The 24,726-nt window shown below is 41.3% G+C and overlaps 2 protein-coding genes and 1 long non-coding RNA gene across 4 annotated transcripts in view; 2 read left to right on the top strand and 1 right to left on the bottom strand.

Moving 5' to 3' along the window:
* The window catches only part of LOC143274388 (uncharacterized), a 24,636-nt gene extending 6,889 nt beyond the window's left edge, over positions 1-17,747 (bottom strand). For both annotated transcript variants that reach the window (XR_013053035.1, XR_013053036.1), the window contains exons 1-2: positions 17,378-17,747; positions 1,141-1,503 (exon numbers count right to left, since the gene is read on the bottom strand). This is a non-coding gene — a long non-coding RNA (uncharacterized LOC143274388). The remainder of the gene's footprint in view (positions 1-1,140; positions 1,504-17,377) is intronic.
* On the top strand, positions 11,295-24,726 carry LOC102921992 (C-C chemokine receptor 1-like protein 1). Its single transcript, XM_076577453.1, has 2 exons — positions 11,295-11,435; positions 18,524-24,726. Exon 2 carries the CDS (start codon positions 18,591-18,593, stop codon positions 19,659-19,661), a length of 1,071 nt encoding a protein of 356 aa, XP_076433568.1. The 5' UTR covers positions 11,295-11,435; positions 18,524-18,590; the 3' UTR covers positions 19,662-24,726.
* Positions 11,348-24,726, top strand: part of LOC102922301 (C-C chemokine receptor type 1) — a 32,072-nt gene continuing 18,693 nt past the window's right edge. Inside the window, exon 1 of the mRNA XM_076577454.1 lies at positions 11,348-11,435. The gene's annotated coding sequence lies outside the window, so the exon portion shown is untranslated. The remainder of the gene's footprint in view (positions 11,436-24,726) is intronic.

The following is a 24,726-nucleotide window of genomic DNA, read 5'->3' as shown; positions in this document are numbered from 1 at the left end:
GCCCCGGGTGGAGCTCCAGGAGTCTAATTAGCAAGAAAGAGGAGGGTTTATATGAGCAAGAATTGTTAAAACCAAGGTTGGATAAAGCACAGGGACAAATAGCCAAACGAATGGAAACACATGAACTATAAACCAAAGGCTGAGGGGGCCCCAACTGGATCAGGCCCTCTGAATGGGTGAGACAGTTGATTGGCTTGATCTGTTTTGGAGGCATCTAGGCAGTGGTACCAGATCCTGGGCTCGCTGCATGAGATAGCTGTTTGAAACCCAGGACTTGTACAGGGACACTTGGCTCAATCTGAGAGGAGGGGACTGGACCTGCCTGGACTGAGTCTATCAGGTTGATCTCAGTCCTAGAGGGTGGCCTTGATCTGGAGGTGATGGGAATGGGGGATGGGCTGGGGGGAAGGGGAGGGGGGCAGGAAGGGGGAGAACAAGGGAATCTGTGGCTGTTATGTAGAACTGAATAGTATTGTAAAAGAAAGAAAGAAAGAAAGAAAGAAAGAAAGAAAGAAAGAAAGAAAGAAAGAAAGGAAGGAAGGAAGGAAGGAAGGAAGGAAGGAAGGAAGGAAGGAAGGAAGGAAGGAAGGAAGGAAGGAAGGAAGGAAGGAAGGAAGGAAGGAAGGAAGGAAGGAAGAAAGGGAGAAAGAAAGAAAGAAAAAGAAAACTGACTATCCCACCCCACAAAAGCCATCAACTGTCCATAGCTGTTCAGTTAGGGATGAGGACTCATGAACCCCTTCTCACTCTATGATATAATTTTGACTTTCTTGATCTTGTGCAGGTTATGTGTAAGTAACCATAGTTGATATGAGTCCATGAATGCAATGGTCTTGTTATGCTTAGAAGATACAGTTTTGCTCCAGCCCTCCCCAACTTCTGACTCTTACAATCTTTCTACCTCCCCTTCTACGACAGTTTCTGAGCCTTGTGAAGGAAGTGTGTCCTTGTGACTGAGCACTTCACTGATATCTATTTCCTGAACTTTGACCAGTTGTGAGTTTCATTATCCTCTTATACAAAAACATTTTTCTAATGAGGTCTGAGAGATGTACTAATCAATGGATAAAGATGTGCAAATTTAGAGGGCAGTTTGACACAATGTCCTTTTAGTTGAGTAATAAATAGTAATTGGCTCACCTATGTGACCTGTGGACTCTCCAACCTTGAGGTTTGTGCCAGATTTACAGTACCAGAAATGTGTTCCTTCTGTGGAGCAGCTCTTAAATCCAATCAAGCTATTCCCATAATATTTATGACACTTTTGGACCAATGGTCATATCTTGCCATGCTGGTCATAATTGCATTTCACAAAATTCACAGCTGGATAAGATTGTTGCTAGCCTTTTTTTTTTTTTTCACTCAGCAGCATGTATAGTATCTTCCAGGAGCATGAAAGCTACCCAGCAGGGAGGAAGCTTCCTGATCAGTACCAGTTTAATTTCTCCATTCCTGTGACCAACGTGTGTGGTATCTTCAGCAACAGGGCCTTATAATAAAGTTCTGGTGAACAACAATGAGAAAAAGATACTAGTACTCACAATCAACTGAAAACAAAATGGACACAGGAAATAAAAAAGCTGTTTTTAAAATAATAATAATAATAATAATAAACCTATAGACTACTGAGAGTGAAAAAAGGGAAGAGATAGAGAAATAGAGGAAAAAGAAAAGAAAAGAGGGGGTAGAAAAGAAAGGAAGAGAAAAGGAGGAGGAAGAAGAAACTAAAATTATCAACATCAGTGTGATGGTTAACTTCAATTGTGAACTTGAGATATACAATTACTTGAGAGAAGGGCTTCAGAACATACATGGGATGTTCATGTCTCTTGATTGGGTTAACTAAGGCTGAAAGACATGATCACTGTGTGTGGAACTATTTCCTGGGCTGGTATTCTGATCTGTGTAAAAAGGAGAACAGGAACCAAGCAGACATTCACTGTTTTCTATTGCTACTTCCTGGACTTCCATACCATCATGAACTGGGCTCTGGAACTGTGACCCAAAATAAACCCTTCCTTCCTTAAGTTACTTTTATTGGGATATTTTATCACAGCAACAAGGAAAGTAACTAAGGTAGTCAAGAATAAAACAAGGTACATCAACTGTAGAAAGAGAATTCTATGAAAAAGTTCATGCTCATAAATTCAACACACACACACACACACACACACACGCACACGCACACGCACACGCACACGCACACGCACACACACACACACACATCTGTTTAGAACTAATACATGACTTCAGCAAAGTTGTAGGCATAAAACTGGCAAACATAAATCCTATCCATGGGTCAGCAGAATTGCTCAGTGGATAGTGAAGTATTTGGGCATAGGCTTGACCACCTGCATTTTATCCCCAGATTCTCCATGCAGGCAGGATAACTGACTCTGGAGAGTCCTCTAACCTCTACACACCATAACACCTGTGTGCCTGCACATATACAAACACACACAGTTTTAAAACTTGCTGCCGTGATTATACATGCCTGTGATCCGAGTGAAAGCAGGAGGATTGCTGAAAGTTTGAGGCCAATGAGTTCTAAGTCACCCATAGTTACATAGTAAGACTATTTCAAAAAATTTTCTTTGATTTTGCTCAGTAAAAAAACTTAAAGCAGATAAAAAAGATAGCTGTAGACTCAGAGAAAATACTTGAAAATAGTATACCTAACAAAATGCTTTACTTAGAATATAAAGCACTTGTAAGTCTTAAAAATGAAGAAGTAATAAAATCCATTTTAAAATAAGGTAGGGGCTAGAGAGATGGCTCAGCAGGGGAAGGTGCTTGCCACCAAGCCTGGAGACCTGAATTTGATACCCAGGACCCACATGGTAAAAGGAGAAAACAGACTCCCACAAGTTGTCCTCTGACCATGACACCATGGCTTATGTATGTAGAGATATTCACTATCATTAGCCGTTTTTTAAATGTTAATTAAAGCTACCATGACATAGTACCACATCATCACACTTAATAAGATGGCTGACCAAAGAAAATGGGAAAAATAAAATTCTGGCAAAGATGCCATGAAACTGATTTGTACAGAACTAAGAACATGCTTGCAGTGTGTGTTGATTAGTTTTCATTGTCAACTTGACACACAGTCACCTTAGAAGAAGAAACCTCAGTTGAAGAGTTGCACAGATCAGATTGGCATATGGCCAATGAGGAATTGTCTTGATTGTTGGCTGATTGTGGTGAGTACACTGTGGGCTATGCCATCGCTGAGCAGGTAGCCCCAGGTCTTATAAGAAAGCAGGCTGAGCATGAGCCAGTGAGTGATTCAATAAGCAATGTTCCTTTGTTATTTCTGCTTCAAACGTTTGCCTTAGCTCCTGCTCTGACTTCCCTCAATGACGGATTGTGACCTGAAAGTATAAGCTGAAATAAACATTTTCCTTCCCTAAGTTGCTTTGGGTCATGGTTTTACCACAAGAACAGAATGAAAACTAGGGCAATGTAGCCCATAAATTTCATTCCTTGGAAATTGATTTTTTTTTAAATGTGCATGTGTTTGTATCCTAGGAGGAGGGCATTTGACAGTCAGAGGTAGATATCAGGTATCTTCCTTGGAAGCTCTCAATCTGTTAGTTTTGGGGTTTGTTTATTTATTTTATTATATCTTTTATTTTATTTTTTAACATAATTCTTTGACTTTGGAAATATCACATCATGTACCCCAATCCTACTCACCTCCCAGTCCCTCCATATCTGCCCCTCACCCCTACAGCATGCCTCCCAAATTAATTAAAAACAAAACAAAACAAAAAGCCAAAAACCCACTACACTTCTCCATCTCTCCAACACCTCTTCTTTTACCTTAGTGGCATCAGGAGCTGCAGTGTGTCAAGCAGTATATCCTTTTGTCCAATCAGTTCCACTTGAAAAATGTTCATTGCAATGAGTCATTGGTCTGGTTTTAAGGCCTCTGTCACACCATCATCATTGGGTCTTAACCCAAATGTCTCTCAGATATCCTATTGTTGCCCTGAGTCATGGAGATCCTGTGGTCCCTTTGCACACTCCAGCAGGTCATAGATGAGGCATATATTAGGGTGGGTCAACCCAAGGCCCAGGATGTGGGTCTAGGTGATAGTTGATCTGGTCAGTCTGGGCCAATGGGATCACACCCTCAGGCAAGAGGCAGAGCCATGCCATTGGTGGGCAAGCCTGTGATGAGGGATGGGGCCATCTCTCTCATCGGGGGAGGCGGTGAGCTCTCCCATGGGGTGAGTGGGACCAGCTCTCCAGCTGCAGTGTCCAGAGAAGCAGGGCCAGTGAGGGGCAGGGCTGGCTCAGTATAGTCCTTGGATTTCAATACATATAGTTCCTGTGAACCTCTGTGGTAACATGAGCCATGGACATCAGTCCAGACCCTGTCTGCTGTGGGGCCACAGACCCAGACATGGCCCACAGCAACAACTTGGGCCTGGCTTTGTGTGGTTGCACAAGTCACTCCTCATTGGCATGACCCCTGTAGCAGCAAGGCTCTCAGACACCAACATGGCCCCAGGTGTTAACCTGAACTGAACCGAGAGGAGAAATTTCTAGAACACTTCCTTGAGATACTCTCTCCTTCCTCTTCTTAGCATGGGGGTTTCTTGGCAGCTTTATTGAACATAGAAGGCACTTAACAGAAACCTACAGGTTTGACTGAGGCTTGGGGTGAGGAAATAAATAGATGCATAGTTCCTATTCAATGAGCACCTTATAAGTGCAAGACATATGTATTAAACCACATTTAATTCCTGCAACAACTCTGAGGAGGAACTATTGTGGGCCCTGTAAGGAAACTGAAGCTCAAAAAAGCAGTAAAGGAAACTGCCCACAGTCAGATGGCTAGAATCTGAGGGAACCATGAGTTAGTCACACACTGGTGTCCTAGAGTGCATGCAGCCTGCTGCAAGATGCCAATTTTGCTCTTTGCTTTCACAATGGTCATGCAAGAGGCCTGGACACTCAGGAAACAAGGCTGAGAGCCAGGACCTAAGACCCAAGTGGCAGCAATAAGGAAGAAAATCTGAGGAGATGAAATGATATAACCAGTTTTTTGGTCAATCCCAAGGTATGATATGGAATCCATCACAAGCCCAATGTAGCTGAATATTCATCTGCTTCAGAAAATTCTTATCAGTCTAGTTCCACATTGCACCCAGAAATACTCTAAACAAGCCAAACTCTGAGCACCAGCAGAGATGAGATTACATGTTGATGTGAACTAGTGGTACTGTCATGACCCATTGTCCTTCTTCTGTTTCACTGGCCCTTCAACTTGGAGAGTTCTAACCTCCATTATTCTAAGGAGTCAGACTGGGAAGTCTGCTGGTGTGACTGAGAGGCTCCTACTGGAAGCCAAAGGGCATTTTTGATATCACACTACATGTAGAAAGCCATTGCTTTCTCTGGGTTGAAGAGGGGCTGTCATGAAGGACAATGGTGATTGTGGTCTTTTGAATCATCCTCTTATCCCTATATTCCAAAAGGGCTTTCCACTGACTCTGTCTCTTCTATTTGTGGTCATTGTTTCAGTGTTCAGAATCTCAGTGAGCTATTCTAGAAACTCTCCCCTACATGAAGGACTTGGTCTCTTGTCCCTTTTCCACTGCTCAAGAAGGAAAGACCTAGAGCAAGAATATCCCACCAATTTCCAATCTCAGAACTACTCAACTTGAGAAACACTCCTCCCAACCAAAACCTTTATAAAGACTCTGGGACCCTGTAGAGAACACACAAAAGTGTGTACCCAACAGCTCCTGGATGCAGGAAGGAGCTTATCGTGGGAATTGATATTTAAAAGGGGGGGGGGTGAAAGAGATGGCTTGTTGAAGAATATTTGTTTACACTGTGAAAATGTGTCACTGCGACAGGTTTAATAAAGAGCTGGCAATAGCTAGGCAGGAGAAAAATAGGTAGGACTTCTAGGCAGAGAGAGGAACTCATGATGAATCTAGGTGCATGAGAGACAACTGCCAGACACTGAAGAAGCCAGATATACAGTACAGAGGAGAGGTAACCAATGTAGATTTATAAATATGGGTTAGTTTAAGTTATAAGAGCTAGTTGAGAAAAAAGCCTAAGCTAAATGCTAAGCTTTCATAATTAATAATAAGTCTCCATGTCATTATTTGTGATCTGGCAGTCCAAAGGAAAGCCCAACTATAGCAGTGATTGTGATTGTGATGTCTATTCTTGGTTGTAAGTTTGACTATATCTGGAACTAAACTCCAAAAATGGAGGGTACACTTTTGAGTTGGGAAAAGACATGCCTTTAATTTGGGCTACATCTTCTGCTGGAAGCCTCTATAAGGATATGGAAGAAGGAAGCATTTTCTCTTTGCCTGCTTGCCCTCAGCTTGCTATCAAGTCCATTCCTTCACTGGCATTAGACTCTAAATATTAGAGCCTACTTGTTCGCGATTCCAATGTATATTAAAGAGCAGCTGAGACAACCAGCCTTGTGGACTGAACAATTACTGGATTCTTGGACTTTCTGTTCACAGCAGCCATTGTTGTATTGTTGAATTAGCTGGACTGCAGCCTGTAAGTCATTCTAATAAATAATATATATATATAATATATAATATATATATATATATGTCTGACTAATATAGTGGTTGAGAGCTCATATTTCTCTTGTACAGGATGAGAGTTCAGTTCACAGAACTCTCCTATGTGTAACTCCAACTCCAGGGAATTCAATGCTCTTTCCTGGCCTCTGTGGTCACTTTACCACATGCACAAACCCACACCCAAACATATACATATACACACAATTGAAAATGAAAATAAAATCCTGTTTGGAGGGAGGGAGAGAGGGAGGGAGGGAGGAAGGGAGGGAGGGAGGGAGAGAGGGAGGGAGGGAGGGAGGGAGGGAGGGAGGGAGGGAGAGTCCTAAAGCAGGGATCTAGAAAAGGAAGGCAGGCAAAGATAGGCTAGGTCAGCGCCCAGGAATTCATACATATCCCATCATGATGCTATGGCTTCTTTATCTTCGTGCCTTGGTTAGCAAGCATTACACACACAGGATTATCTTCTGGGAGATCTAAACACATTTCAGTGATGGGGAAACAATCAGGAGGGAGCTAAAGGAGATGTAAAGCTTGAAACAAAGGCCTGAAAATAAAATAACATATCTCTGCCCCCTCTATAACAAAACTTCACAAAAGGAAAAAGAGAACATGATCAAGAATACACAATCCAGAAAACCATAGATTTAGCATAAAATGCCTCAACTGAAAACACAAGCAAATAGTTTGAATGTAAGGTCTTGAAATTGAGCCCAGCCAGGAGATCAGAAAAGCAAGCTAATACCTCATCCCATGAAGAAGCACTAGGCTGTGGTAAGCATACAAACAGGTGGTTTCAGCATGTGAGGGAATTGGAAAATACATATACTCAAGTAAAAGCAAGGTTCTTTCCAAACTCAGCAGCCAAAGATGTTATTGTCATCAGATCCTCTGCCCAGAGATAATCAGGCAAATGCAAAAAAATCTTCCTTGCATGGGCAGGGCCTGGAGAAATCCTGTAGAAGTGTACTGCAAGCAGTATAAGACTGGCTTTCTCTAGAAAGGACAAAAAGGAATAACTTATAGATAAATTATGTATATGTGTGATCCCCCAAGGATCCTTTGAACACATTTTGAGAACTGTAGTTAGATAATAGTTACACCTGGTTCCAAAGTCAAATAGTACAAAATAATGAACAAGTCTTTATCTCTTTCTTTCCCACTCATCAGAGACCACGGCTATTAGCAGTTTATTGGGTTTTCTTCAAGAGATACCAGAGACACCTCAAAGTGGAACTCTACTCAGGAACTTGCTGAAGAATCACTTTGCATTTGTTCACTTTTCTGGCCTTCTACCCTATTTTGAGTCTGAATAAAAGGTTGTGTAGTGTTTCAAGTAAAACTAGCCAACACTTACACACTCCCAGCAAACATCCTTTCCTCACAACCTGTAATTTGTAAAATAAATTCCTAAAGATTTAATTGTTGGAGCTAAATATATACCCACTGCATCATAGATAGAGTCAAACAGCCCCTGTGGCAGGAAACTTAATTTCCACTTTCATCAGCAAAAGGAAGACATGACATTTTCTGCGTGCATGTGCATACTCACACGTGTACACACACACACACACACACACACACATAAACATACCACTCAGAATTCATAACTGACTCCAGGACACCAGTGGCCCTCAGTAAGCATAAGAATAGGCCCTAGAAGTAAATATCTATCTGTACAGTGTAGCAGGAATCTTAAAAGTTCTTATTAATAAAAACAAACCCGGAGCCAGGTATTGGGGTGGATGCTGGAAGATCAGAGAAGCAGAACAAGCCACAGCCACCTCACCTCGCCAGTTCCTCAGCTGATCCTGTTTCCTCAGACTGGAAGCCTCTGAGTCCTCATCCTGAGTGAATCTCAGCTGAACTGCTGCTCCAAAGCCTGAAACCTTAACCAGCTAAAAGCTTCTAGTTTCTGGTCTTCACACCTTATATATCTTTCTGTTTTTGCCATCACTTCCTGGGATTAAAGGCTCACTTCTTGGGATTCAAGGCATGTGTCATCATGCCTGGCTGTTTCCAACGTGGCCTTGAACTCACAGAGATCCAGAGAGACTTCTACCTCTGGAATGCTAGGATTAAAGGTGTGAGTGCCACCATTTTCTAGCCTTTGTATCTAGTGGCTGTTCTGTCTCTGACCCCAAATAAGTTTATTAGGGTGCACAATATTTTGGGGAACACAATACCACCACATTTCACCTTATTTTGTCTAAAATTTAAAAAAGCTTATAACTAATACAAGAAAAACTATCCAATAAGTATATACAATATGTACAGTCAAAAATTACACTAACAATGTCTAGTTCATTAACATTTGACAGATTCAGACAAAAAACTCCATTATATATTAACAATGTCCATTCTAGTAACATTTGATAAACTCAGACCAAAAAAAAACATTTCATTACTTATCCTATTTAAAACAAGTAGTTCCTTTTTAAAAGTATTTTTTCTTTTCATAATAGATTCAGTAATCTACCTTTTGTCATTTTGTATCTTCCCCTTTTTCTTTTTAGTGTAGATTCAATGATCTACCCATTTATCCTATTAATTCTTTATCTTTTTTCTCAGGGTAGAGTAAAGTCAATGATCTACCTCATATCTATATTCTCTTCTTTCTTTTTCCTTTTTTTTAAAAAAAACAAAACCGCTTAATCTATCTCCTTGTTCAGCTTTTTTCCTGACCATTAACAATTAACAATTTGTAACCAACCATCATAAACAATGGCAATATTCATAACTCATTAAATGACCAAAAAACCATCCACCCCACCTCTTGGGAATGTGGGCGTTGTTTTCTTAAAATTACTTCCTGCTTTCTGGGGGTGAAGACATCTTTAGGGGATCCTGAAAAGAAAATTTTTAGGTTAATTGTCAAGTCCTGTATCATTTGTCCAGTCACTGCATAATGAGAAAGTGCAGGGTTTGTTTCAAGTCCTTGTTCAAGTAGTCTGTCAGGCTGGATCATCTCAGCTAGCCATCTCAAAATTGACCTGAGTAGTTTGTAGTCCAAAGTCGATCTTTTGGTGGTGTTAATCGGCTTAATGGCTTTACCATAGTCCTTGTGGAATCATCATTGTGGATTCCTGTCATCTTTTTGAAGATTTCAAAGTCATTGTTAGGCGTGGTCATGGTTCCCTGTAGATTTTTTTTTTTTTTTTTGTGCCTCCTCTGTGGTTTGGAGTAATCACAGTCTGATAAATGTCTGTCTCTCAGAACCATGAGTGTTCTTCCCTAGAAGAGAAAATCTTCACAGCAATTTTTCCCCACCATTTGTCTTGCCAAACTTTTCCAAACTGACGTTTCCCGATGCTTTCTTGTAACACGATGGTCCTGGCAATTCTTCTCTGAACAAGCAGTAGTAAAAACTTTGTCCCAGGTAGCAGCATCACCGCAGTCACCAACATGGTGAGAAGTAGCCAGCAACTCAAAGCAGCAGCTGCTGTCTCCATGATCCCGCTGCCACGGTTTGTGCCTGGGCCCTGGCCAAAGCTTCTTAGTAAGCCTCCTAGGCTGCCCTCAAACTCGGGATCCCCCTGCCTCTGCCTCCTTCAGCAAATCCAACCAGTGTGCTTCACCACAACTGGCTGAGGGTAGCTCGAGTGTGAGTTGGGGCCTGCAAGGTCACAGGCAAGCAGCTTTTTTGTGAATTCATACCACGAACGTTGGGCGCCAGATGTAGCATGAATTATTAGAAGATCTTGTTAATAAAATCAAACCTGAGGCCAGTTATTGGGGTGAATGCTGGAAGATCAGAGAGACAGAACAGGCCACAGCCACCTCACCTTGCCAGTTCCTCAGCTGATCCTGTTTCCTCAGACTGGAAGCCTCTGAGTCCTCATCCTGAGTGAATCTCAGCTGAACTGCTGCTCCAAAGCCTGAAACCTTAACCAGCTAAAAGCTTCTAGTTTCTGGTCTTCACACCTTATATATCTTTCTGTTTTTGCCATCACTTCCTGGGATTAAAGGCTCACTTCTTGGGATTCAAGGCATGTGTCATCATGCCTGGCTGTTTCCAACGTGGCCTTGAACTCACAGAGATCCAGAGAGATTTCTACCTCTGGAATGCTAGGATTAAAGGTGTGAGTGCCACCATTTTCTAGCCTTTGTATCTAGTGGCTGTTCTGTCTCTGACCCCAGATAAGTTTATTAGGATACACAATATTTTGGGGAACACAATACCACCACAGTACAGTATAGTGGGTCTGTCCTTAGGTCCCACATCCAATAATAAATTATTAATAAACATCCATATCTGACTGTACCTAACTCCCTATTCAGAGTCTGTGGCTATCTCTTGCTCCCAGATCATCTAGCTGACTCCAACATGTCTTACTAGACCCTGAATGAGTGCTCTGTACTTTTTACTCCAGCCATCTCTCTCCTAGGTGTCTCTTGAACTCTATGCAGACTTATACCTCATTAGACCATGATATATTCACATAGCAATGTGTAAACAGGTCCCCAGGGGATCAGGTGAAAGTGCAGACTTCCATTTAGTAGCTTGTGGGACAGCCCATGTTTCTGATTGGTCCTCAGGTCTTGCCATCACTGAACAGCAAAGGTCTAACAAAGGATTCTCAAAGTCTAACATAAATAAGAAGCACTCGGTGAGTTTATTAGGACAGCTCCTCCCCCTGAGAGGGGCTGGACCTAGAAGCCTATATGTCCAGCTAGCTCCTAATGACACTGTTGCACCACAACGTCACCTGGAGCAACACTAGTTCCTGGCTTTGTCTGATTCATACTTCCTAGGACTCCGTGGAAGACACATGCACTTCAGAGACATGACATGCTTCTCATAAAGGGGAGCAGATACCAGATACAGCAGGATCCAGCTATATCACAGCTAGCTTTCAGGTATGTGCACTAGACTGTCTGAAGCTTGAGCTTGGGGTAGAAAAGACTTTCATCATTTTATCAGTCTCCTTTTTCCTCCCTGCCCCTTCACTAGGCTCAGACTACAATGTGCTGCTGTTCTGGTAGGCAGCCTCTTTGTAGCTTTGTGGTCCTACTCTGTGGCCTTTGTCAATTGGAGCCATCACACAAAGCACAGAGGACACAGGAAAGGAAAGAAGCTGGGAGCCAGAACTGTGCTTTTCCTGTATTCATAGGCTCTCAAATCCTGCCCCCCTGTGTCTGTTTTGTGCATTTTGCTGTGGCTGAAGGCTTGAAAGGAGGAATTTGTTCCATACTCCACACTGCCCTGCAGTGGGCATGGCCAGGGCAGATGCAGCTTAGCATATGTATACAGTGGAGTGGTGTCTACTAGATGAGAGAGAAACCTGTAATGAGCAATGCCTGCTCATCTATTTTCTTAGTTAGGTAGGTAATTGTAGAGCTCAGGCTAAACCCTGCCCTCAATTACTCTGAAGGACTAGAGACTAGAGGCTATACAAATCATTGACAGGCAAACAACTAAGGGGAGTGCTCACAAATAAATAATAAATATGGCAAATTTCTGGCTTCTTCCTAGTCCTTTTATCCAATCTGATTCTCTCTTTCATTTTGTGCAGGATCCCAGCCTATTCATCCATTCAAGACCACAATCTAACTTTTTTTCTGTCTTGCTATTTTTTAAAATGCTGTAATGCAGTGGTTCTCAACCTTCCTAGTACTGCAACCCTTTAATACAGTTCTTCATGTTGTAGAGACCCCAAACCATAAAATTATTTTTGTTGCTATTTCATAACTGTAATTTCAACTGTTGTGATATAAATCTCTGATATGCAGGATATCTGATATGCAACCCCTGTGAAAGGATCATTTGATCCCCAAAGAAGTCATGACCCACAGGTTGAGAACTGCTGCTCTAATGGATGATTCCTGAGTATACATACATATACTTCTGTCTTACTTATATCCACCTAAGAAATTCCCTTCAAAGTGACTGTTTTCCTGCAGTATCTGCCCAGGATGCCTCATGTCTACCAACTGATAAGAGAAGAAGTCCTTTCTCTGTTGGGTTTTATCACACCTGGTTACGAACTCCACTAGCAGCTATATGGTTGTGCCAAGTGAAGCTGGGCTGAACAGGGCAAGGCCGAAAGACTGTATAGGGAGAATATGGGTCTCAGATGGAGCTGCTCAGTTAACCAGCTGCCATGCAGCCAAATCTCTAACTTGGGATTTTTAAATGTTCCTATTGAACATATATCATGTGAGTTATATACATGAGCAGAAGAGAGACCATTCCAGCTTCTCACAGCTCATGTTCATTGGAGAACAGTAAACAAGTAACTAAATTATATTTTTGTATGCTAGGCAGTGATAAGTTAAGCAAGCAAAGGACCACAATTCCTACTTTAAATAAGATGGTTAAAGACTACCTTACTGAGAAAATAGCATATACTTAGAAATGAAGGAAGTAAGAGCGCAGACTCAAGGACTGTGCCTGGAGCACACAAGGCTTCAAGTTAAGACATTAAACAGGAACCAGTAGCAGAAACTCAGTTTCAGAAAGAACAGTGAACAAAAATAAAGACAACTCTTTCAAGTAACTATTGTGATGAAGAGTGAGGAAAAGGAATGTCTGGAGAAGGAAGTAGCATCAAGAGAGAATTTCTTTCTTTGATGCTTGTTTGCTTGCTTGCTTAATACAGAGGTGTGTGTGTGTGTGTGTGTGTGTGTGTGTGTGTGTACTCAGAGAAATAATCCATTGGGGCATTGTAAAAACTAACAAGACAAAAAAAGTTAGGTTGTGGTCATGAATAGGTGAAATAGGCTGGGACCCTGCACAAAATGAGAGTGAATTAGATTGGGGTTATAGAATTTGTCTATGAAACAGGACTGAACGCAGAGCTAAAGTAAAGAGGAAAAAGTAGAGAAGAAGCTGAAAGTTTAGATCCTGTTTTTTCAGTGGAATGGGAAGCAAGGTTGATGAGTGGAGATGATAGTGGAGAATTAAGATACAGGCAGAAGATTCTAAGTAATGATCTGTGGACAGAAACACAGCTGATAGACATTAAATATGGCTTTTTTTTTTTTTTTTTTTTTTTTTTTGGTTTTTCGAGACAGGGTTTCTCTGTGTAGCTTTGCGCCTTTCCTGGAACTCACTTGGTAGCCCAGGCTGGCCTCAAACTCACAAAGATCTGCCTGCCTCTGCCTCCCGAGTGCTGGGATTAAAGGCGTGCGCCACCACCGCCCGGCAAAATATGGCTTTTTAATAGACTCTTTTTTTTTTTTTTTTTTTTTTGGTTTTTCGAGACAGGGTTTCTCTGTGTAGCTTTGCGCCTTTCCTGGAGCTCACTTGGTAGCCCAGGCTGGCCTCGAACTCACAGAGATCCACCTGCCTCCGCCTCCCGAGTGCTGGGATTAAAGGCGTGCGCCACCACCGCCCGGCTTAATAGACTCTTTTAAATATGTCTCATCCATAGAGTGATACCAGTCCTTATGGCTATGTGACTTTTCTCAGTAATATCCAATTTCATTGGTTCAGGAAGTTAGATCTAATGAAGTCTGAGATTTTGTTAATTGAACATGACAAGAACATAAAAAGGTAAGGCATTTGAGAATTTATGTGGGGCATTGGTTTTATTGTCCACTCTTGGGTTTTAGAATTATGGATTAAAAATATATGGGGAGACTGAAAGTCTGTGGAAATTTTGAACATCTGTGCATTCAGGTCCTACTAGTGTCAAAGGCCTTTGGCATCAAGGTGCTACAAAATATGGACAGTGAAGGGAGTGGTCAGGGTCTAGGATTCTGGGAACAGAGATTGTGAAATGCTGCAGATATTGGAGATAGAAAGATCCAGGAGCTGATCATGAGAATAGAAGAGTTCAAGGAATTCCTTGGCTAGAGACCTGAAATAAACTTGAGCATTGGGGTAGAAGGTAAATAGTGGTCTTAAATCTTCTCATCCTTGTACAGACTTTTACATGGTGACTCTATAGTTCTTCCTTGAGTGTGGATTGATTTTGTGAGTTTCTCTGGTATTAGAATGCAGAAGAAGTGATAGTGACATGTAAGAAGTGTACCTTCAGAGACTAGTATACTAGCCTGAGGCCATCATGTAACAAAACCTTAAATCCAACATCTACAAAGAGTTAAGTTTAGGCACACCACACATAGCAGAGCAGAAAGGACACCTCAATAAATGGAAAGAAGATCTGGAGACATCCACTGGAGGGATGGGATTTAAAAGCATTTTTGGGTGACCTGGGATGTCCACATATGTTGGATTAGTCAACTTGAACAAAGAAAAGGGCTGATAAGTCATCAACTTCAGATATACATGTTCATGAATGGCTTTATCATATCTGACCAATCTGGACCAGTCAGCCAGAAGTAAGTCCCTGCTGGCCATTGTCTCAGATCAGAAGGATGAAGAAGAAACCAGAAATTTGCCATATTTATTATGTTAGCCCTTTACTTACCTGTTTACATGTCAAGGATCTGTCTCTCAGAGTAACTTACAGCAGGGCACAGTCTGAGCTCTATAATTACCTAACTAACAAAAAAAAATATATGGGTAGATATTGCCTTTTACATGCTTCTCTCACCTAATAGACACCTCTCCACTATATACATATGCCATGGCAAAACTAAGGACTGAGCATGTGTATATGTACATGTAGGGTGGGGTCTGTTCTACCCTCTTGAAATGTCATGGATGATACATGATATGGGTTTGGAAAAGAAAAAAGTAACACTACCCAAGCAAAAAGCCAAGAGGCAAAGTCTTTTTGACCCTATCTGGATACTCTGGGAAAAGAGTGCATGAGACTCAAGGACAAAGGCTCATAGAAAGTATATATTTGTGATAACTAAATATAGGCATGCCTTAGAAGTCTTTGGAGGGAGTGTTAGATTTTTCAAAGAAGAAATGGAAGTTTTCATAGACAACATTTATTGCTCCTGTAGTTCCCCCATTAGGATGCATGACAGTTCTGGGTAATTCAATCAAAAAGACCTGGGTAGTGAGTTGATAGGAAATACACAAAACTGGCTTCTCCCTCAAATAGAGAGCCCTGGTTGGTAATGTTTGTTGATTTCTATGGTGGCCAGTTACAAGTTGTCCACATGCTGTGTGGACATGGAACAGATGCACACAATTGAATCTTATGAGCCACAACAAACATCTGGCATCATCTGGGCCTGGATACTTCTTATCATCTCTTCCCAGGCACTTCACAAATGAGCAAGCTACAGGACACTATTAATGGAAGATTCCAGCATCTAGAGGTATACCTGAGCACTGTGAAAGGGCCCTGGGGCAGACTTCTACAAGCAGCTATTCACAGGCATGGGAGAATCAGTGATAGCATGGGCCTTCTGTTTCTCCTCCAGCCTCAGCCAGGGTCATGTCTCCTTAGCAGCAGTGTGCACTGGAACTGTTGCAACCTAACAACTTAGAGAGAGCAGATAAAGCTGGGGTCCCTCAGTAGGCAGGTGGTGCTGAATATGGCACCTGACAGTGCTGAACTCAACCTGCCTTCACCTTGCGAGAATGCACAAAGATCTGGGCTCCTGAGAACCACTTTGCCCAAGATGATACTGCTCCCCAACTTTTGTTTACTCTGCTATAAATCTGCCAACCTAGCTAGAAGTCCTGATTGCCAAGCTGAGTGTCTTCCCCGTTCAGCACCAGCAGGAGCAGCAGAAAGCAGAAATCTCTGCCTCAGTCATCCCTGACTGCCAGCTGAGTTTCCCCATTGAGGGCTGACAGTGAAGAGGTGAAGGGGGGACCACAGAGACAGAGCTGATAGGAAATGAAGGGACCCCTCTTGACAAAAGGGAAGCAGAATAGTCTTTTCTTTTCTGTCATGTGCCTTAATGTCCAAAGACCACTGTTCAGGTGTGGATTTTATAATCAGGAAACATTCTCTAAGGACCCCAGAAGGGAGCAAAGTAGAAGCCCAGGGTGATTACAGGATTGATGGAACAGGTGCAGCATGCTTTACTGATAGGTATTCAGGTCAAATACTAAACTCTGATCAGTAACAACTTGCTGAAGTGTTTACTTATTTTCTAAGCTTTTAGGTTCTATTTGACATGTGCCACCTCTGCATATTTAAAGGATACAGGGGACATTTCAGTACATGTGCACAGCGTGTAATGGTCAGCCAGAGGAATGGGATGTCTCTGGGTACCTGGATACCTCGATAATCCTCTTTAGCTATTTTGAAATATTCAAGTAGGTGTTATCAACCACAGTCACCTTACTATATGTGCTATAGAGCATGAGACTAGTCTTGCTGTTCAGTTCAGGACTGTCATGTTTACTATCCTTTCTCCACCCTTCTCCCAAACTCTCCTCAGGCTCTGTAGCTACAACTTGACTTTCTAATTCTGTAAGCCCAGCTTTCTAGAGATTTCATGGCATGATTCATATGGAAGAACTGTCATTGACAATCAAGAAAAACCACTTTCTATGTTACCTAGAAGAAACCTAGTAGGGAGAGGAGGAATACAAACATTGTGGTCAGAATATTTGGTAATGACAGACTTTAGAGCAGGACCTCTACATGACAGCCAGGTCCCTGATATTCACTGTCTGGGGATGAAGGGACATTTTTCACATAGCTTCATAGCATCTTTGCAAGGTATGCATTCATTAATCTTCCTGGTTTCAGATTAGGAATTTAGGCTCAAAGAAACAGGTTAATTCATCCAAGGTCACAGAACTAGTATGTTACAACAAAGCCCATATCCCTTTTGGAGGATTCTTCAAAAAGCTAACTGTAAAGAATTCAAAATGTACACAATCATACATGGTGTGGAAGAAGTTTCTATAGTGGTAAGCTATCTATTGGGTCTTTTGTTTATCTCAAGGCAATCCAGGTTAAAAAAAATAATACCTCAGAGCTCATTGCATTAGAATCCCATCTTCCATCTAGCTCCTATGAGGTGTCACCTTTTGGATCTCAGCATCTCTTCCTCCTTGAGCCCATTTTTCATTTCTGTCTCCAGGTCATGCCCTCCTTTTAGCCTTCTCATGGTGCTCACAGAAGGATACTGAGTTAACTGTAAAGCTACCTATACGAATAAAGGACATGTGATATGAATCAGCCTAAGTTAAACAACCAACCTGTTACCTTGATTCTTAACCTATAAAGTGATAGGCTGTTCTCGTAGGAATTCACTCTCTCAGCTATAATAGAGTCAGAGAGGGGGAATTTCTTTATTGCAGAACATTCATGGCTCTATCTATCAAATGACAGTTGTAGCCTGATTTTTAGGCAACAGTAATAGAAGGAAGGTAGGTAGGTGGGTATGAAGCAAGGAAGGAAGGGAGGGAGGGAGGGGAGGGAGGGGAAGAGGAGGGGAGCGGAGGGGAGGGGAGGGGAGGCGAGGGGAGGGGAGGGAAACCTTTTCAAGTGCTGACAAGACCATTGCTCCTCTCACTGAGAATCTTTATAGAATGAAATTCATGAAGCTGTTAAGTTTTTTAACTCTTTGCCAAGACTGTCCCTCTTCCTAGAAGGTTTGTAGAGACTCCAGGAGCAGAGCCAGCACTTTGTTTAGAGGTAGGAAAGTCCAACAGTTGCAGGGCTGATTTTGAGCATCCCAGGTTTCAATCCAGCTCTCATTCTCATCATTCTGTGCCCTGGGTCACAGTTCCCACACTCTGCACCTCTGGGTCATCATCTCTAAAATGAGAATTAAGTGGAGCCTCTAGAGATTTGAATACTAAGTCCAATGTCTAAGCCCTTGGGCGGTGGGGGGTCACTTAGGAATCCTTAGTTTGCACTGTATGATAATATGTTCTTATATACTCACCCTTTTGTGTTCTTATATACTCACAGCTTAAATCATTGAGTAAATTATTTGCACACTTATTTGTTTGTTCTATGACTCTCTTAGATTACTGGGTTAATGTGGGCAGAAAGGACATTGGAACCCCTTTTTACTATTTCAAGTTCAGATTTTGATAAACTCTAGGTACTAGTAAACAGCTCAATTGGTTGAAGAAATGTATCCACTTACTTGTCTTTGTTTTCCAGAGCCCTATGCATTTGATAGCGAAGTAAATATAGAGGCCATTTTCCTTGATTCGTAGAAGAGTTCACAATGGATATTTCAGCCATTACAGAGCCCTACTACAACACAGTCACCAAGAATGACTACATTCCCGGTATCTTATGTGTGAGCATGGATGTGCGGGCATTTGGAGTCACAGTGCTGACCCCCCTGTACTCCCTGGTATTCATCATTGGTGTGATAGGCAACATCCTGGTGGTTCTGGTGCTCATGCAGCATAAGAGGCTTCAGAGCATGACCAGCATCTACCTATTCAACCTGGCCATCTCTGATTTGGTCTTCCTCTTCACATTACCTTTCTGGATTGACTATATAATAAAAGGAGACTGGATTTTTGGTAATGCCATGTGTAAGTTCCTCTCTGGGTTTTATTACCTGGGCTTATACAGTGACATGTTTTTCATCACGCTGCTTACAATTGATAGGTACCTAGCTGTCGTCCATGCAGTATTTGCCCTGCGGGCCAGGACTGTCACTTTTGGCATCATCACCAGCATCATCACCTGGGTCCTGGCCATCTTGGCTTCCATTCCTTGTTTGTATTTCTTCAAGGCCCAGTTGGAGTTCACCTACCATACTTGCAGAGCAGCTTTGCCCCAGGAGAGCCTGAAACATTTTTTGAGGTTTCAGGCTCTAACAATGAACCTCCTTGGACTTATTTTACCTCTCTTGGCCATGATCATCTGCTACACAAGGATCATCAATGTTCTACACAGAAGACCCAATAAGAAGAAGGCCAAAGCTATGCGTCTGATTTTTGTTATCACACTTCTCTTCTTCCTCCTCTGGACCCCCTATTACCTGGCTGCATTTGTTTCGGCTTTTGAAGACTTCCTATTCACCAGCGGGTGTGAGAGAAGCCAACAGCTGGACCTGGCCTTGATGGTAACTGAAGCAATTGCCTACACTCACTGCTGTGTCAACCCAGTCATTTATGTCTTTGTGGGTGAGCGGTTCCGGAAGTACCTCCGGCAGCTGTTTCAAAGGCATACGGCCATACCATTGGCAAAATGGCTGCCCTTTCTCTCTATGGACCGTACACAGAGGGCCAATGCCATGTCTCCATCCACAGGGGAGAATGAGATTTCTGCTGGCTTCTAATTCAGACCCCTGCATGCCAACAAAGATCTATGAGAGAGTGAAAAGACAGTGTAACTCTCCAAGACAGATACTGTCTGAGGATTCATCATCTTGTAGATCAGAGGGACCTTGTAGGTAGCTTAGTATGTCAACTCTTTAATGTTTGCCTTGATCTTCTTCCTGTCAGAAAGAAGATGTATGAACAAATTGTGACATTCCAAAGACTGGGTCAACAGGTTCCAGGGAAGGACTTACGCCCCACAAGAGGTAGAGTTTGTGGCCATTAGGATTGTCAAAAAAGTGAACCCTACTCCCAATGATTGTAGAAACAGTTAAGCCTACAACTGTGTATACTCTGAATCTGGAAGTCAATGGCAGATCACAGATGCCTCCTCCACTGCACCCCCGCAGCATGGCCTGAACTCTTGAAAATCCTGGAATTCAAGGTCAAAGTACTTGAGATCTACTGAGGCACTGCTTTATCTTTTGGGTTGGAAAGTCCTTAGAGAGAACTTTATATTTGTTAAGGCCAAAGACTTATGGCAAGTAAATAGGGAAGGACATTCACCTTTCCTGTTTATATTCTTCTCCCTAAGGGAAGAGGCCTCTTAGTATATATTATAACATAATATAATATAGTATATGTACTGTATACTAACCTCCATGTTACCCTTTCTAATCCTGCAAGTCCTCTGTATCTAGTCTAGAAAAATACTTCAAAGTGCTTTGTCTTTGCTTAACAGCAGGGTCAATATGTGTGATGTGAGAATCATTTTACCATGTTTAACCATGAAACTCGGTTCACCTAGTGGTTCCATTTTCAGTGGCTGCCACCTGCTTCCCCCAGGAGACCTCCCTTAGTTTGATAACTTCATTTACCACTCTTATCTCATGATGGAAAAGAGATAGACTTTCATTTTGTAATGCTTTATTCGTCACATATGACATTTATCAACTTATTACTTCATTGATGTAACACTATATTGAATAGGAATCCCTAAAATTTTGAAGAGTTCTGTTTGTTTGGTTGGTTGGTTGGTTGGTTTGGGGGGATTATTTTTGTTTGTTTGGTTGGTTGATTGGTTTAGGTAGCTTCAGCTGTCCTGAAACACACTCAGTAGACCAGACTGGCTTTGAACTCATAGAGATCCACCTGCCTCTGCAGTGTTGGGATTCAAGGAGTACGCCACTACTGTCTGGCTACAAATACCTAATTTTGATGCCATAAATTTCATATTTTTTTTAAATTTTGCTTCTACTATTTAAATATTGTGTAAAGGTTTCATAACCCCATCTTTTCTAATTTGTCCTATATTTTCTTCTGTTACTGCAATATTTCATTTCTGTTTAGATCTTTACTCTGACTATGACATGCTACTCAACTTCTCAGAAATCAATGATTCCAATCTTTGAAGTGTTGATAATAGTGGCATTTGCCTGTCAGGGTTGGCATGAAGAATAACTGATAGTATACACGAAGTGCTGATATGAGTGTCTGCCACATAGTATCATGCAAATGACTTTGACTATATAGTTAAAATAAATGTGTTTAGTTATATTTCTGTAAGTCATAGAGTATGTGAAGATGCAGAAAAAAATAAAGGTGATTCTAATAATTAAAGTTTCAGAAACATCAACCAGAAAAAAATGAAACTTTACTTTTTCATAATTAGCAGTGTCAGCAAGGGCATTTAAAAAGCCCTGATGCAAGCTAATTTTTTTTCTTCTCTGTAGAGTTTCTATGCAGTGCATGGATTTGGTCTTTGCAGCTCTGTATACTCTAAAATTGCCCAATATTTGTTTTTAGTCTTTTTAATTCCCATTCTCACTTTCTAGAGTAAAAGCTAATTGTCTAAAAAGAGCTGGTAGACTGTTGCTCTGTGCCTCATCTGGATACTATCTTCCTAAAAGCATTGCTCAGGATGTTGCTTGTCCCCTGCCATACCTCCATAATGGGGAATCCATCAAGCATCACCTTAGCTAGAGTGACACACCAGCTATCTTGCCCACCTGGAGCATCTTGGTCCCTTCATTTTCATGGGCAAATATGCTTTGCTCTGTGTATTAGTGACTTTTATAATCACTATGACAGAATATCCAACAAAAGAAACTTAAGGAAGGAAAGGCATATTTGGTTCACAGTTTGAATTCACAGTCCTTCATGATAAGTGTGAGAGGTGGCTGATCATAATGCATCCAAATAAGAATCAAATAGAAGAATGCTAGTGTTCCAACTTCTCCTTTATATTTAGCCTAGAACCACAGCCTATGGAATAGTTCAATACATATTCAGGGATGCTTTCCCACCTCAGTTAAACCTCTTTAGAAACGGCCTCATAAACATGTCCAGAATGTTGTATTTAAAGTGACTCTAAATCTCATTGGGGTGGAAATATTAGACAGCACAAGTCTATCCCTTATCAAATTGACAACCTTGGGCCCTAAAGTCTCATATTCAACTGATAATACACAGGGTACTTTCCATATCCAGAAGTCTCCAGCATCTTAACAAATAGAAATTTGTTCAAAACTGTAAATTCAGAGTCTCTTATATGTCTTAGTCTACCTCTTATGTGTAAGCCCCCTGTAAAATAAAAAGTGAGTTATACCTTTTTTACAAAAAACTTTATATTACATATAGAAATACAATTTATATATTGAATTATACTATAATACATAGGTGGAGTTTTTTGTCAGACCCACTGGCTCCCCAGTAAGCACACAGAGACATTGTTAATTATAATTACTCGGCTAATAGCTTATGCTCGTTGCTAACTAATTCTTACAATTTTAATTAACCCATATTTCTTATCTATACTCTACCATGTGGTGGTATCTTTTTTCAGCATGGCATTATCATCTTGCTTCTCTCTGAGTCTTGCTGGCAACCCACCTTCTTTCTTTCCCATGCTCTCTTTTCGTCCACAAGTCCCGTCTAACCTTTTCCTGCCTAGCTATTGGCCATTCAGCTCTTTATTAAACCAATGAGAGTAACAAATATTCACAGTGTACAAAAAGATTTTTCCACAGCAATAGAAAGGCTTGATATGGTTTTAAGTAGAAAAAAAGGGGGAAACATTTTGGATTATAAAAGCACTCCCCCCAAAACATATTTTTATCACTTTTTCAAAATTGGTTGATGCATCTTCCAATATACAATGGCATAAAGTAAACATTCCAATTCCAAAAGTTTAGGAAGAGAGAATAAAGAGAGAAGACCAGACCAAAGCAAGACTGAAACCTAGAAGGGAAAACACCAAATGCTGCAGCTCCATATCGGGCACCTAAAACACATGATAGAATCATCTGATTTCTAATAGCCCTGGGAAGCCCCGTCCTATAACTTCTGGGCTGCCTCTGCCCTATGCCTATAGTTTTCCTCAGTGCACGTACCGCAGTACCGACATTGCCTTCTTCCTGAGGTCTCCACTGAAACTCAGGTTTCACTTGCATAGTTTAGTGTATGACTTCTCAAGGACTCCTTTCAGGAAATCTGATCCTTCCACATATTACCTGGTCTCATAAGCCTATGTTCTCTCTGGAAACTGATCTTCCAATCAGTTTCCAGTATTATAAGGAGCCAGGTACACACAGACCTTGTTTGCTTTTTGGGGGGTGAACTGAGTGATGACAGTTTTATAGATAGGGAACTGAATCATGAAGATGAAGCCGCCTAGGAACACAAGGAAATTCAAGAGAATGTGGGAAGGAAAAGGAGCCCCTTACTACTGTGGGCTAAGATTCAGAAAAATCTTACAAACAATATTTTGAACTATGTTTACAGCCCAAATGTACCCTAAGTTCCTTGTGATCTATGTACAGCAAGAATTTATTTGATGACCTTTTATCTATGTTTTATCTTATTAGCCTATAAAACTGTACTTTAGAAACCACCTTAGGATTTCATTTACTAAAGGAAAGTTTCTGAGCTGACGAGATAGTTTCACGGGTAAAAGCACTTGTTACACAAACCTGAGTTAGAGTCCAGAACTCATGGTAGAAGGATAGAACAAACTCGTAGAAGTTGTCCTTACACATGCTATGACATATGTACACCACTCCCACACAAACACATAACATAAGTATATGATACATAATTTTTTTTAAAAAAATGTATATGGAGAAAGATTCTTAGATGAGAATAAGTATACTGAAACATTTTTACTTAATTTTTTTCCATCCCCTGAACAATGTAACTCTAAAAGCTACCACAAACCCTGTAGGCAGCTAATGTCAAGACACTTATGGAGCTGAGGATATAGCTGAATTGGGTACTTATCTAGTATGTACAAAGCCTTTGGTTTGATCCTTAGCACCACATAAACATAACATGGTATCACATGCCAATATTTCCAAAACTCAGGAGGCAGAGACAGGAAGATAAGGAATTCAAAGTCAACCCAAGCTATGTGCAAATGTATCAAAAAACAAGATTGAGATGAATCTCCGGGTAAAATGCTTGCAGCACAAGTGCGAGGACCCGAGTTCTGATCCCGAGGACCCATACAAGTCCATATAAGTCCCATATAAGTAACGTGCATCTATGATCCCAGTTCTCCTACAGAAGGACAGGAGGCAGAAACAGAATCTCTGGAAGCTTCTGAGTCAGGTAGCTTGGTATATCCATCAATGTACAACAAAGAGACACTGTCTCAAGCGAGGTGGAAGTCAAGGACCAACACTCAAGGTTGTCCCCTGATGCCGTGCCCTGGTCATATCCACACTCACACACATGCCGGCACATGTATATTTGTGTTTAAACATGTGCATGCACACAAACAAATATAATCCCAGAAATTGGGAGGATCAGGCATGAATATCATGAATGTGAAACTGGCCTGAGCTATATTACAAAATACTGTCTCAAAAATGTTTCTTTAAAAGACAATTTAATGTGATTATTCCCTTCTGTTGAGCAGTCATACCCACTCTAGGGCATGTCCTGCTGTCCTGTTACATGTCTGTCCTCCTCTGTGTTTAATTCTATATACCACGAGCATGTTATGTCAGGAATAAAAAGACATACCTGTGTCTCTCCAAAATGTCAAAATTTATTGAATAAGCAATAAAGTTGTAAGTCATATCA

Source organism: Peromyscus maniculatus, chromosome 7 (genome assembly GCF_049852395.1).
Source record: "Peromyscus maniculatus bairdii isolate BWxNUB_F1_BW_parent chromosome 7, HU_Pman_BW_mat_3.1, whole genome shotgun sequence".
NCBI lineage: Eukaryota > Metazoa > Chordata > Mammalia > Rodentia > Cricetidae > Peromyscus > Peromyscus maniculatus.
This window is presented reverse-complemented; position numbering and strand designations above follow the sequence as displayed.

Excerpts from the sequence above, each read along its gene's own strand:
- LOC102921992 (XM_076577453.1), top strand. The coding sequence starts at position 18,591 with ATGGATATTTCAGCCATTACAGAGCCCTACTACAACACAGTCACCAAG.